Raw genomic sequence first — 14,694 nt, 5'->3', positions numbered from 1 at the left:
TTGTAGATTTTTTTCTGTAAACCTGTAGCGACTGTTCTGCTAAGAAAAATCAAACTTTTATATCACTTTATTTTTGCCTGTATCCTGCCCACCTCAGAGGAGTTACTAAGTAGAAGCACTCATCTTAAAATATAAATGTTGTCTTAAGCTTACTCCATTATTCAAGCAATGTTTAGTGTAATCCTGTCATTTTCTTATAGTGATCCAGCTGCCAAAGCTCTCTGGGAGTCCTTCATGAACCTCAAGCAAAAGGAAGCTGTGATGGAGGCTAGGAGACACCTTGTGGAGGCTGCGAGCAGAGAAAATTTACCTATTAAGATGAGCATGGGTGAGTAGTGTGACATACCCTTCCTTACATAGTGGTAATGTGAAAGATGGTGTCAGCTCCTCTTCCACTTAAACCTCTCGGGGAAAACTCACCCCATCCTTGGTTCATCCCCATCCTTGTCAACAGATTTCAGGTGAGCATCGTGGCTACCATAGGATCTTTCTGGTATATATGTGAGTGGCAAGTGTTTTCTTTTAAATACAACCACCTTAAGATTGAGAGCAATGGTGAAGCAGTAGAGTTTTATGAAGGAGGGTTTTAAAGGCATGCAAATGGTTAGCAGTGCTGCTTGTCTTTATTCTGCAAAGCATGAAAATTTGGGTATTCTTAAAAAGTCAGCAGGATTTGCGTCCTGAAAGAAGGCATTGTAAATACCACCTGATCTGATGGAAGCTGTGCAGATCTTACATATGATTACATTATACAGGTAGTGATTATATTACATAGATAGTGAGGTTTATGTGGAGTAAGGCTGCCTGGCTCAAGAGCGTTTAAGCTGAAGACCCCATCTGGGCACTCTTTAAACCTAAATTCTTCAAGATATTAGAGATACAGATTATAACATAATGACTTTCAATAGCTTTTTTAGAACCTCATTCTCACTGTATACCATACTCAGTGAAATGCAGGAATTGACATAACATTAGTCTTATAAAAACTGGTATGGCTCTATACCGCAATAATTTTTTGCATTTTATGTACTCTAAGACTATTTTATGCTGAACTTTTCATCAAGAGAGAAAGGTCCTCATGGAATAAGAGTAATAGGCTTTTATCTGGGACTCCAGAGTAAACTGCCAAGATACTGTAGAAGAATTAGATGTACAGCCAACTCATGAACTGTTAACAACTATAACATTTCATATATTGTATGGTCTTTACAAATACCTAGACCATGCATTTAGTAGCTTATTAATCAGAAATACTAGATCTCTGCAACAGTAATGCTGTAAGCTGTTTTATAGAAATGAAAAAGGAGCAGCTGTGAGAGGGCTATTACAAATCTGTCTGAAGGAGGTAAGGCACAGTAAATAATACCTTGTTTAAGCTTTCGCTGATAATGTGTGTGTGAATATTCACCATAATAACATTAAGAAGCCCCCACTGTTTTTCTACTAAATATGCCTTAAAAAAAGATTATTAATGTTGAAATTCAGCTTTGTTTTAAAAGTAATTACGTCCTGTCTTTGAGAGATAATGATCCATCTACCACCTTTGCTGCTTTGTGTGAATGATTAGATCAGCCACCCTTTCCTCTGTGTCCCTTTCCCATAGTATCCAGTGAAGGTTGCAATAACCCAATTCTTAATCATATTAGCTGACACTACTGATGGCAGCCTAAACGTCTGACATACCTGGGCCCAGTATAGCGCTATGTAGAAACACTTAAGGTTGATGGTGAAACAAATTTCTGACACTGTAGGTCTTGAGACTTTTTTTTGGTTGAAGTATAGCTGTAATTTACTAACGTTTATGGAACCTTTTTATTTGTTTTGTCCATTATATATTTATATTGCACTAGAATCATAATCAGTTGCTAACTCTGTAGTTGAATTTCAAAGGGCGATACAAAATTCTTGTAAATGATAAACAGGGATAAAATGAGAAACAAGGAAAGGAGAGCCATAAATGCAGAAAAACTGAAATTCACGTCAAGATGTCACATTGGCCAATGACACATATTTATTTATGACTTTTCAGAACAGATCTGCAACTTTACAACATTCATTCCTCATTTATCATGCTACAGAACATCTTAGTTCTCTGCAGGGAAGCTGGAAATTGTGTTTTTTTATCAATTGCTGCTGAGAAGGATAAATTCTAGTGGTATGTTCTGGTCCCGATTGCTGTCTGTAGTCAAAAGGCTCCTTCCACTGTGACTGTGATATGAGGCAACACTGGCTGGAGAGAAGGAAGATACTTTCACTCTGCTCTGTCCTTAGACTTGAGTTTTTATGACTTTACCTCAGGTTCTGCTTGTATTGGAAGATCTTGGTGGATTGCACACTGGTTTTTCCAACACTTAGGGTATTTTCTGAGTTTTTTATGGCCCTAATATTAAATGTCAGAGAGTTTTTTCTAGCATGAAAGTTGCCTCTTACTCTCTTTAATAAGACCAGCTGTGTCAGGTGGTAAGAGTATTTTCCTTACTACTACTTTTTTGCTTTTTTCCCCCTGGAAATAAGGAGTGAATTACATTTGAAAGCAAAGCTTTGAATTCCATTTGGTGTAGCTGAGCCCCCCTGCAGTGGCCACCTGCCTGAAAGACTGCATCACGTGTGACACTGGCAGCATGGGGGCCCTGTGCAGCAATGAGAAACTCGATCCCATCCTGTTTCCATATTTTTGGTGGAAGGAAAATAAATTCTGTTGTTGTCTGAGCTTTGAAAGGTTGCTCATTACTCTGAGGTGTGTGTGTGCTTGCCCACATTTTCCCGGCAAGCAATGTGCCTGGCACCAGGCTTCCCTCTTTCTCTGCCTGGCTGCGCATGACAGGAGTTCTGACAGTTGTGGGAGGACACACAGCTCAAGCTTTCACTTTTTGATATCTTCTGAATGTGTCCCCCTTCTCCTGAGAGGGAAGAAGAGTAGGAGAACTGCAGAAGGGGACACATGTCTTCTCCCCAACACCCCTGTATGTCTGCAGGCCACTGGGAACTCCCATCTTCTCCCACCAAAATCATCAGGAGTAGAGAGAGGAGAGGAGTTCTGAGGAAGAAGAAGAAAGGGAAATAAAAGAAGTCAACAATTTTGGCCACGTTTTTTGAGATGAGTAGATTGGAGTGCTGCTTTTAGGTGTTCTTGATTTGCATATTCATTTTATTAGTTGTATCAAGCAAAGTGGTAGTGGGGATGTCTGGAAGTCCTATTGACTGTTTCAGAAGGGATCAGTGTAGAAAGAAGGTGGCTGAAGATGAGCTGGCAACATTTTGTTGAAAGTTTTGGTGGATGGACTCTTGGAGCAAGCCCAGTTTCAAATTTAAGACCATCTCCATGACATTTGTAAATAGAGCAGGATTCTCTCCTCCTTCTGTAGCTGTCTCATACTCAGGTTTTCAGATGGGCCATTAAGTGGTCTTATACCATATTCAAGGAAGATTTGCCTTTTTTTTTTTTTTCTTTCATTTATGTGCAAGGAAAGTGTGTATTTTACCTGTCATTTCACTGAGTTGTCGTTACAAACTTCAGCAAGTGACACAAGCTAGTAAGCTGTCCAGAACTGTTCATTGCAAGCAGTTTAAAATCCTGTTTCTTTTTTAAAGAAGAATTGCAAGTCTTAGGAAACTGCATCACAGAGGGAGACAAAGTGCCAAGTGACGGTCCATAAAACCAACTAGAACACAAAACTGTGAAGCTACTTTGCCCTTTCCTTACAGAACAAAACCTGAGCTGTATAGCGATGTAGCATATCTGATTTTCTGCAGAGAAGCACTGTGCAGAATTCGAGCCAGCATAAAGGCTTTATGTATGCTACATCCAGTTTAATCTGTTCCATCCATAAATACATAATACGGGTTTTGAAGGTGTAATTTCCTGTGGAGTTTAGTAATGCTGCCAGTATTGACTTTTGGGGAGTGTTTGTTTGATATCGCTTACTGGGTGCATGCTGACATTGAGACCCCTTCTTTACAGGATGATACAAATGCACCAAAACCATGTAACTAACATATTAGTTACATCTAAGGTTGGCCTTAATCCTTTCAGCTAGATACATTTCCCAAAACACTATGTGTTTGCATGTAAACAGATGGAGCTGTCTTTTGCTAGATGTCCATTTAAATAGAGGCATTAAAATACTCCATATCTCTAGATATACACACGCACACACTTTAAAAAAAACAGAAAACAACAAACAAGACTTTTTAAGAGCTACATATGCTCCATTTTGCCTCAGAGGCAGTTTCATTTGTGTTTTGGATACCCAAGTGAATGCTGATAAATATGTGGGGAAGATAAATATTTGCCAAGTTCTGGTCAGATATCCTATTGTGTAGGTGTAAATTATTTTGACATAATAAAAGTCCTGGCATTTAAAGAAAATTGTTTTATTTAAAGAATTAAGTCTCCTTTTGAAAAGCTTTTTGGAAGACAGTTTAGAAGATCATCAGAATAGCATTTGGGTGAGATTTATAGCATTGTGCTAAATACAAGTGAAATTGTAAATACTGGAAAGGATTTACTTCTGCTCAGCTCTTAAAGTAAATGACTGAAAGTAGTTCTGCTCTGAGGCAGCAGCCTGATTTACACTACAGCAGAAAGGTTGCTGTTTTTTCCATTCCTCTACTTCCCATTCCGTTCTTCATAGGTCTGATGCATATCTTAATCATCTTCTGAACATGGCAGCCCATGAATCTCTTGTTGAAAGCTTTGCTATTAGCATAGTATTTGGCAGTGGTAAAAACTGTGCTACAAATGTTCTTTTGTGGCTTTAGAAACACCCTTGCTCCTCTGTTTGAAAAGAGCACAGTAAACCTTGATTGAGACTGAATTCCTTTATTGTGTCTTTTTACTGGCATGGAGACTGATGAAAGTCGAAACACTAGTATAGTAACAGAAACAAAGTGCAGTGTGCTGTTACACGAGCCCTTGTTAGCAGAAGAAAAGCCTTTTGGTTTCTTTCCATTTGAACTGTACAAATACAGTTTTAAAAATCAATCCCACTACAAAATTAGCAAAGCCTTAGGCTTTGTGAAGTAAAGAGAAGTACTGTAACTTTTTCAGATGGGCTGGCTTGCATGGGTTGAATTGAACTCTAAAATTTGTTTGGGTAGGAATAGGAAGATTCTGAAGTTTTAGCCTGGAGATATGAAATAACATTTTGAGTTAGAAAAGTACCTTAAAATGGACAGGAAAATGTAGATGAATACCTTATCTAAAGAATATAAAATGTGTTTTATTTTTTTAAATGAAAAATTGCATTGGACTGTAACAGTGTTTAACATGCTACTTATTCCTGACAAGATTGATGTAAAAATATTCAAGATTCAATATTATCAATTCCTGGAATAAACTTTAGGGATAAAAGCTACTTACTAAGAAAATAAACTGTAATAAAGTAGAGAAGTACATACATATCTTTCCAGATAAATCAAGCCTGATCTCAGATATCTAAAATCCACCCTGGCCAACCATTTGAACAACTCTGTGATAGAGACAAGTAGTGAGACAATGTCAGTATGGGTTTGAAGTCTTTACAAAGGAGGAACAGGCAGATGAGCATTGCAGGGCTCAAAGCGGTCTGCGGGGTGTTTGAATCCCATCTGCAGCACATCTCTGGGTAAGTGATGGGTACCTGGATAACAGCTGGGCTTGGGAGACACTATGGCCCCCCATTATGCAGAGAGGAGATCATATCGTAGACTGGTTCTTGGGCTGTTTATGCACATTTCTCTGTTGCCTGTTTACCTGGTCTCCAAACCCATTGGGAGAGCAAGCTGCAGAATCAGTGAGGCAGCAGCCAAAGTCTCCCTCCAGGCATTCTCATGAAACGGGAGGCTGCCCATACCAGCTACGCTGAGTGTGGCCTGGCTTAGCCCCAGGAGTCCCGAATTCCTGACGATGGGTCTCACAGTGCTACTCCAAGGGCTCACTGGTGTTCTCAGGGCATTTTTCCAAGGAGAAGGGATGCTGCCTGTCTCAGGCCTGAACTCCTTCCACTGCACAGCCTGGATCCTGAGCAGGCGGTTCCTGAGTTAAATTAGTCTGCTTTTTGTCTCATCAAAAGTAACAGAAGTCCTGCAGTGTGGGACTATCTAGCCAAGCAGAATTGTTTTTTCCAGCCTGTTGTAATACTGAGTTCTTCATTTCTCCCTGTAGTGCAACTCAAAACGTAGTCTTGACTTGAAGCAAATGTTCCCAATCTCACTGATGGTCAGTATAGCAGATGTTTTGTTACATCACTCACCTCCAGAGGCAGGAAGGCTTTTTGCTTCTCAGACTGCTAAATGTTTTTGAAGAGTCTGAAGTGTTTCTGAAAGTTTTGGATACATTCCTATTTGGGGAGCTTCTGTATAGGCCTTTGCGTTCCTAGGGGAGTGCTCTTTGAGTATAGTGGGGTTAGGCTTTCCCTGATAACTCTTGATGAAGATGGTCTTTCTGAATAGTCATTACCACATTGAGAACTGTAGAAAGAAATTGATAGTATGGCTGTTTCACCTTGCAGTGTTACACCAGGATGAAGTTCAGGGTTTTGACTCTGTTGAGTATGGTTAGAGTGTTCACCATGTTCACCTAACTAAATAGATCCTATCTTCTGGTAATCATTGGTTTTGCTAGTCTAGGACAGAGATGTTGCTCCAAACTCCGGATTGTGCAAAGACTATGTAGCCTTCTGCTGGTTTTTCTTAAGCAACTAAACTTTTCAGTTCATCTCTGTAGCTCATTAGATGTAACAGAAAGGATGAAGGATACTGATATTCCTGCCAACAAAGTTCTCTGTTTTTCAGGAGATGTGACAAAATAGCTGAGATGGAGAGATGTTCAGGAGCAGAAGCTTGTTTTTCATCTGTAAGTGACACTGCATTTGGGTGTAGTGTTGCTTAGAAGCATCACCGGCTGAAAAGCCATCTTTGCACTAATCATTGTGCTTCTTTCCAGTTGGATGTTGAATTCAGGGAAGCGGTGTGCCAGTTCATTTTTTCAGTCTCACCAGCCGAAATAGAGTAGCATCCTTGAGAACACAAAACAATTGCTCAAAAGAGAAAACAAACATACCTTAGAATAACTGAAGGTGTGGTGTCCACGTGCATATTTTGCAATTTATCCTCCATCCCTTCTTTTTCAGTCTAGCACATATAGGTTCCTATAGTTGAAAGAAATGTGATTTATGAGGAGCGAGTACTTACGCTCTTGGCAGGTTGAACAGTGAATGGAGTGCTTATTGGACTTGGAAATGGCTGTTAGTGTGGAGGTAACACTGTAGTAGAAGCTTTGTGGTAAAGAAGAAGAAAAGGCAGTGGCAGAACACTCATTTTGAGATCACAGATATGCATCCTTTCTTATCAAGTGCATCCCAGAGAAAGAATTCTGTAGTAAGAAGTTGACCGAAAAGGCTTGGCAGGAAATTTGCCCCTTTTTAATGACTGCCAGCAGATTAGCACAGAATGAGTGGTATCAACAAATACGGGTGAATTGTAGAATAATTTTGGGTTGAAAGGGATCTCTGGAGGTCATCTAGTCCAGCCCCCTGTTCAAACCAAGGACAGCTTAAGAGTTAGACTAGATATGTTGGACCTTGTTCAGCTGAATTTTGAATATGTACAAGGATGGCAATTCCACAGCCTGTCTGGGTACTCTGCACCAGTCTTAACCTCTCTTGTGGAGAAAATGTTCTCCTTTACTGTTTGATTTATCACTTGCTGCAGTGTGTGGCTATTGCTTCTTGTCCTCTCACTGTGCACCTCCAAGAAGTCTGATTTAGTCTTCTCTATAATCACTCATTATGTCCTTGAAGACAGTAAGTAGCTCCCCTCCCTGCTTTTATTTCTTGAGACTAAACAAACCCATCTCCTTCAGCCATACTCGTACATCATTTTCTCTAGTCCCCTAAACCATTTTAGTGATCTTTCTCTGGACCTCCTCTAGTGTGTCTTGTACTGTGGAGCCCAAAACTTCATACTCCAGCTGCTGTCTCACAAGTACTAAATAGAGGGTTATAACCACTTCCCTCTGCCCGCCAGCTGCATTTGTGCTGATGCCACCTAGTACATGGCTTGCTTCCATTGCTGCAAGGGCATGTGGCTGATTCATGTTCAACTTGACAGACACATTTAATCCTGAACTTTAGAGGGATTTAGGTCACAGATCCAGTATTAGACTATTGCAAGTGAAAGAAACACAGGAAAAGATGAAATAAAGGCTGAAAAAAAGGACTTCGTGATTGCTGCAAAATGGCATGTTGAATGTGGCAAGAGGCTTGCTAGTGTCTACAGGCATCCATGAAATGTGTTCTTAGTGAGAGCTATTGTTTCTACAGTTGAAAAGAGAACTGGAAACTGCTGTGTCCCAAATGTTGAAATATCATGCTAACAATAGATTTTAATCCTCCTTGTTGGACTTTTGCTCAAACACTGGAAATATTTAAAAATGAGAGGACTTCTTACATGCAGTTACTTAAGATTACTGTTATTAACTGCATTTGTTTTATTTGGGCAAGGGCTTGAGGATCAAAAAAAGAGGTACTATGCCAGGTCCAGACACAGGCTATGACTCTTTAATACTGATGAGTTTAAAAGCAAAGGAACTCCTAACTAGTGGAGCAGTGCAATATATTTCATGAGGAAGAAGAAAAGTCTAAAGCGATAAAGGCAGCTGTAGGTAGCTTGTTCTTATCTAGCTCTGTTGATCTTGTAGCTGCCCAGCCGATTGAGACAATTCTTTTTTTAAAACAACTTACCAGTTCCTTTTCTTTGTCTCTCACCCTCCCTTTCTCCCCTCCCTTAATTTGTCTTTCAGTAGGTTATGTTCCTTTATGACTTGGGGAAAGCACCACTTCGCATCTACCTGTTATTTTTGCACTGGTTTGTATATCTTTAATGGCAGAGTATCAAAAACGCAGTTTTTTTCTGGGAAATAGACACACTAAAATCCATCCTATTGAGGAAAGGAGAGGAAAAACGGTGATAGAACATCTGTGTCATTTGCACATCCTACCTGAAAAAAATACCTTGAAATACCAAATCTTCATCTTAATTGTAGAACGGTTTAGAATGTGCAACCCCACTGGCTTCTCCTAATGCAACAACAGCTACAGCTTTTGGGAGAGGGTTTGGAAGTGGCCCTGGGAGTTAAGTCCTGCCCTCTGCTTAAAGAAAACATGCCTAATTTAGAGGAGACAGACATAGATATGTGGAGTGTACTCATGACAAAATTAAATACATTTTAAACAGATAAGGTTAGCAGAGATGTTTTAATCCCAAACTGAAATTACTCAGAATAGTATTAAAGAAAAATAGAAGTTTTGTAGAGCATTCTGTACTTCCTCTATTGAAAGAAGTTTATTTGGAGGGAAAATATCTCTCCCTCAATATTTTAGGAAGGTATTCCCTGCAGGTGACTGTAAATGGCTTTTTGTTGTTCTTGTTTAGGAAATCAAGTGTTCAGATTTGTTCTGTGTGTTGTGAGTTGGTTTGGATTGGTTGGTTTGTTTAATGAATACTGCATTATGCATTATGTGAATTTACCTTAAAAACGAAGTGTAATATTGGGACTACTCACATTTAATTTAAGTTTAAAGAAAGACTTCAGTTAGTTCTGAAGTATCAAGCACCGTGTTTTACCCCAAGCTCTTGATGAAAATTGTAGGGTTCTTTTTATTCTGTGACTTAATACTCTTGCAGAAATAAACAGTTCCTATGTTAAGTTAGTTTTCAAAGTTTCAGTAAAGGTATTTTTGCCTCAACTGTCTCTCATTGTTCAGTCAATAACCTACTGCATACTAAATAATCTCTTGTGGTGTAAGATGGGTAATGGTTCAAGCCCTAACAAAATTGTAAAGCATGTCATATTTGCATCTCATACCCCATTTACTTTTCTCTTCACCGCTACAAAACAGCAGATGGAAGTGAAACACAGAACCCTGTGTAGTGATGTGAAACAGAGAAATATGCTGGTAGTATGTTATCTTTGATTAAATTGTAGTTGGCACATCAATGCAGGACTATTTGGCTAACCTTACTGTTACTTTTAAGAAGGTAGTGGGGTGACAATAGTTTTTCTATGTGTCTGGAGTTTTTGTATAAAGTCTATAAAGTCTTTCTTTTTTTTCTTTGTAAATATCTTTTTTTTTTTTTTAAACAGTAAACCCAAACACTTAAATATGAACTTGTGGCCAGGTCTCCTTCCATGTCTGGTTGTGATTAGAGTTGAAGATAATTCTTAAAAATTTAAAAGAAAACAGAAGTGTGTTGCTCTTGCAGGACTTCTGCAAATATATAATTTCATTATTTATATTCTTTGCTAATGTAATACTGCAAAGCTTATGTTAACTTAAGTATGAAGTCTCTTTGTCTTGATGAAAGTATTGTGAAAAGCCTGTATTAATGTGGTCTTTCTCTAGACAAGTTACATGATGTTCACAATAGTTGGCAGTAAACATTAATGTAAGATAAACCTTTGTTTCAAATCTTCACAAATGTTTAATGTAAATGTACATTGTTATTAATTTTTTAAACTGTGTATCTTTAAGAGGAAATGACTGTGGGTTAAAAGCTTAAAAATTTAAATATCATTTACTTGCATATATACTGGTAACTAGTATTGTTTTGAGAGATGTCGTAAGTAACTACTGCTTTATTGGCTGGAATCTGTAGTCAGTCACAGTGTTTCTAATGTGTCTAAACAACCAACTTTTATATCAAATAAACAAAATTGCTCAAGAAAGGTTGAAATGATTCTTCCAGTTTTTGATTACCCATTAGTTAGTAGTAGGTATACAGCTAGATCAGTAATTCTGCTATATAGAAGTGAGCTGATTTTTTTGTATTTATATATATATAGTATTAAAGATACTATTTGTTAGTTACTGAATGCTTATGCAATTTCATGAAAAGAAGTAATTGTATTGCCATCTTTCTGTTTAGTGCTAAAATTTATTTGGTGTTTTTTTCAGATAAACATCAGAGATTGCTTTTATTCACTAAGCTTACTTCTTTTTTTTTGCTGAAGTTGAGTTCACTTATATCTTCCCAGTCTTAAAAAGAAAGTTTTGAATTTGAAGGTTTTGGTGTTGGGTTTTTTTTTTTTAAACAAAGCCACTGTACTTGTAGACTGTCCATTTGTGATGATCAAGGCATGGTTAAAAACACTGGAGCAGATCCCTTAAGCCTCTTTGACCCTGGGTGAAAAATAAAACACTTATTCTTTAAGTCCAAGAAAAGGAAATCTACTGCAATTGCTGTTATTTATATCTGTGGGGAAGCAGCCTGGTTGGAAATAAGATAAAACTTGCTGTACATTGCTGTACATGTGTGCTGTGATATCTTCATTTCATAGGGTGCATCAGCCATAATAACTGTGTTTTACATGAGCAGGAGAGTTCATGAACATGGGTTAGGAGATTCTGATTCTGGTGTCTGCTTGTCACACAGTGGAAACATGTGGCAGCTGCACTTTGTTGGTACTGGAACACGGGGGCAGCTGTGGGTATCAGCACTAAGAACCATGCTTTGTGTGTCTTAGGATATGACAGAAAGAGCTTCAGAATTTCTTTACATTAAGAAAGGAGCCATCTAGTCAAAAAAAAGGGGGGAGCAAACTTGAAGAAAGTAGCTGAAAGCGATGTAGAAGTAAAGGAGTGAAGCGTCGCTGAGAACAGCCCGTGCCAAAGGATTTAAACCAAAGATACAGTACGTGCTGGTTTGCTTGCAAAGTCTTTAAGTGTAAGGCGTGAGGTGGAACATGGCAATACAGTAAAACTGGGTGGCTTGCCCAGTGCTTTTTTTCCAAGCATAACTGTGTAAGCCTCATCATTCAGTCTCGCAAAAGATGACTCGTTACACAAGAGACATGATGAATTACATTTGTACATACTCATATATCATCATGTTTTCCATCCCTATTTATTTGCTTACCACCCAAAATAATTGTTAGGGTATTCTCAGCTGCACAAGTCTTGCAGAAATCATCAGAGAAATAATCAGTCCTGTGAATAATGTACTGAAGAAGAACAACGACCTCCCTCTCTCTGGGACAGCGTGCCAAGAACACGATGAAGTACTCAGTGTCTGAAAACATATGTCTTGGTGCTAAATGAGGACATGCACAAGCCACCTGAAATCCTTTGGGCGTGTTATTTTAAGACAAACAAGTTGATTCATTTCTGTGAGAAGTTTAAAGCATCCAGGAGATGATTCAACCAAATTTGCAGATTTCAAGTCCCTTTACAGTCACAGTGAATTACTGTTCTCAAGGATTACTGTTTTTTTAGGGCTAAAGACCCTCTGCTTGGGACTGGGCCTACTATTCAGTATTTATTTAACCTGGTAGAAGAGGTGAAAAGTAAGGTAATAAAATATGACCATCAAGATCAAGACAGGGATTTGAGAAATTCTAGTATGCCAGTATTAAATTGGAAGTTTAATATAGATGGCAACCCCTAGGTAGCTTAATTCTGGGAGATAAGATTTCGCCTATTTATTCAAACAGTTCTGAAATTTGCTTTAACATTTCAGAGGGCAACTGGAGAATATTGTAGATGCTGGCTAGAGATGGTTGTTACTTTTTGTGTTCATACTGATTTAACAATGAAAAGGGGAGACTGAATGGTAGGGTGCACAAAGAAGGAAATAATGGGTTGAAGTGGCCATGCATTTAAAAAGAAAGCTCTGAAGGATGAAAAAGAAAATATTATCAATCCATATTGAGGCACCTAAGCTACCAGTTATGTTATCAAAGCCTTCTGAATATACTGGGAAACTTGAAACTGTAGACAATCTAGAGATCATAAATCATAACTGGCATCATATTTAGGCATTTAATATTGATGATTATATTAGAGTGCTTTAATTACATTTGTCCCACCTAATTGATTAGGTTTTATTTGTCTTAAGGCATGTAAAAGAATTCTGAGAGAATAGTAACAGAACTGATATTTAAGCATGGTTTCCATTTTGTAATAAAAGACTGAGGCTAATTAGGAGACAAGGCTAAAATAGCGTATGGAACTTGTGTGAATATAAATGATCTATATAGGAACACTGTTAAAACAAATATTTAATGATACCATACGCATCTAGTGATGAATAATAAACTGCTTTTGAGATAACTAACTCAATGCTACAGCTGATGAGACTGGAGTCAAGTTGGGTTAGATGTTCAGACTCACATGGCAAGTGTTAGTTGAGTAGTAAATACAGTCCAGCTTTATTTGTTCTGAGTGTATACCTCTATTTCAGAATTTGCTAAACCTCAGCATAGTTGTCGCATTGTCAATGGCTCCTACGCCCTTGAAAGCCACTGCTATACACACCTTCAGACATGTGACAGGCTCTGCCTCCCTGAAGGTCCATCACTCTGGAGTGATTTGAGAGGCACTGGAAAGCCTATGACAGGCAGGGAAGAGTGGCTGACCTCCAATGCCTGTGTCCTGCAGCTATTGCTAAGGTGGCAGAAGGAACGGTGGGTCAATAAGGGCCAGCAAGGCTGTGTGGCAGGTGCATCCGCCCAATGAAAGCAGAGCTTCTTGGCTGCTGAGGTGTGGCAGCTCCTGGCTGCCTTTGTTCTCAGGGCTTCGTGGTAATTGGGACCTTTGGCCAATGGGAGCCGCTATTGACTACAGGTCAGATTCGGCGTGGGTATAAATGGAGTCCCTGGGAAGCCATTTTGAGCTCGTCCCCTGGAGCAGCATGGTGCGGTCTAAGACTCTCCCCTTGGGCCAGGACACTGCCCAAGGAAACTCCTCGAGGTGCCTTGGGTCGGGATGCTGCCCTGAGCAGGTCCTCGAGGTTGAGAGCCCTCACTTGTTAGGTGAGTAATAGAGCGTTTTGGGTTGTCATTAAACCCTAGGTAGTGAGGCTTTGGTTCTGCGTTTTGGGTTGCCGTTAAACCCTTGGGTTGCCGTTAATCCCCTATAGAGTTCTTTGTTACGCGTTTTGGGTTGCCGTTAAACCCTGAAAAGTTGTTCTGTTCTCCTCTCACAGACGTTCGAACCTATAATTTACGGAGAGCTAGTTAACTGTGTTAATAATTAATTTTTTTATTTTTGGTGGTTGGTTGTTTATTTGAGAGCCTCCGTAACAGGCTGGTCACAGCTCTTCCTCAGTGACATGGTGCTGCTGGCGGTAGGCAGCAGGAGGATGCCAGTGCCATGCAGTCTGGGGTGTACTTCAGGGGCTGCTCAGACCCCCAAGATGGATTTATTCTGGAATTGCGGTAGTGGGGACTTGCTGTTTGTGCTCACACCTGTGACCATGGAGTTATCTGGATACTAGTGCTCCTGCAACAGAAAAGGGAGAGGCGCTTACCAGGGACCATCAGCCCCAGAGCAGATGGGTTTGTGTTTGTGGGAGATAAGCATGTGCTCTCAGAAAGAAGCCTGTGACATCTGCTGTCAGTCTGCTGTAAGGTTTAGCGCTTTTCAGGTCCAGAGACTTATTCTGGAGAAGCCAGTCAAACAGTGCATCTCATACTGGCCTACTTTTCATTTCTCCAAAGAACTGGTAAGTAGTTGCCATTCTTCTCTTCTTTATTAACAATTTAAGGACTGGATGGCTTTTGAAATTAACTACAGAAAAATTGAAATCAAATTTTTTTTGTGGCACTTGCTGTTAAAGAGTGTTGCTGAAACTTCCTAAGAACTACAAAAGCATTTTGAGTTAATAATAACATCTGGAAATTACACTAACAAGGAGACATAAGGGGCGTCATCC

The 14,694-nt window shown here is 39.3% G+C and overlaps 1 protein-coding gene across 1 annotated transcript in view; it reads left to right on the top strand.

Moving 5' to 3' along the window:
* The window catches only part of SCFD2 (sec1 family domain containing 2), a 204,022-nt gene that overhangs the window by 36,068 nt on the left and 153,260 nt on the right, over positions 1 to 14,694 (top strand). Inside the window, exon 3 of the mRNA XM_074866190.1 lies at positions 201 to 328. Within this exon, the coding sequence (XP_074722291.1) occupies positions 201 to 328 (128 nt within the window). The remainder of the gene's footprint in view (positions 1 to 200; positions 329 to 14,694) is intronic.

The sequence above is a fragment of the Strix uralensis genome, chromosome 4 (genome assembly GCF_047716275.1).
Source record: "Strix uralensis isolate ZFMK-TIS-50842 chromosome 4, bStrUra1, whole genome shotgun sequence".
Lineage (NCBI taxonomy): Eukaryota > Metazoa > Chordata > Aves > Strigiformes > Strigidae > Strix > Strix uralensis.
The sequence above is the reverse complement of the archived record's forward strand: the minus strand, read 5'-3'. Positions and strand labels throughout refer to the sequence as shown.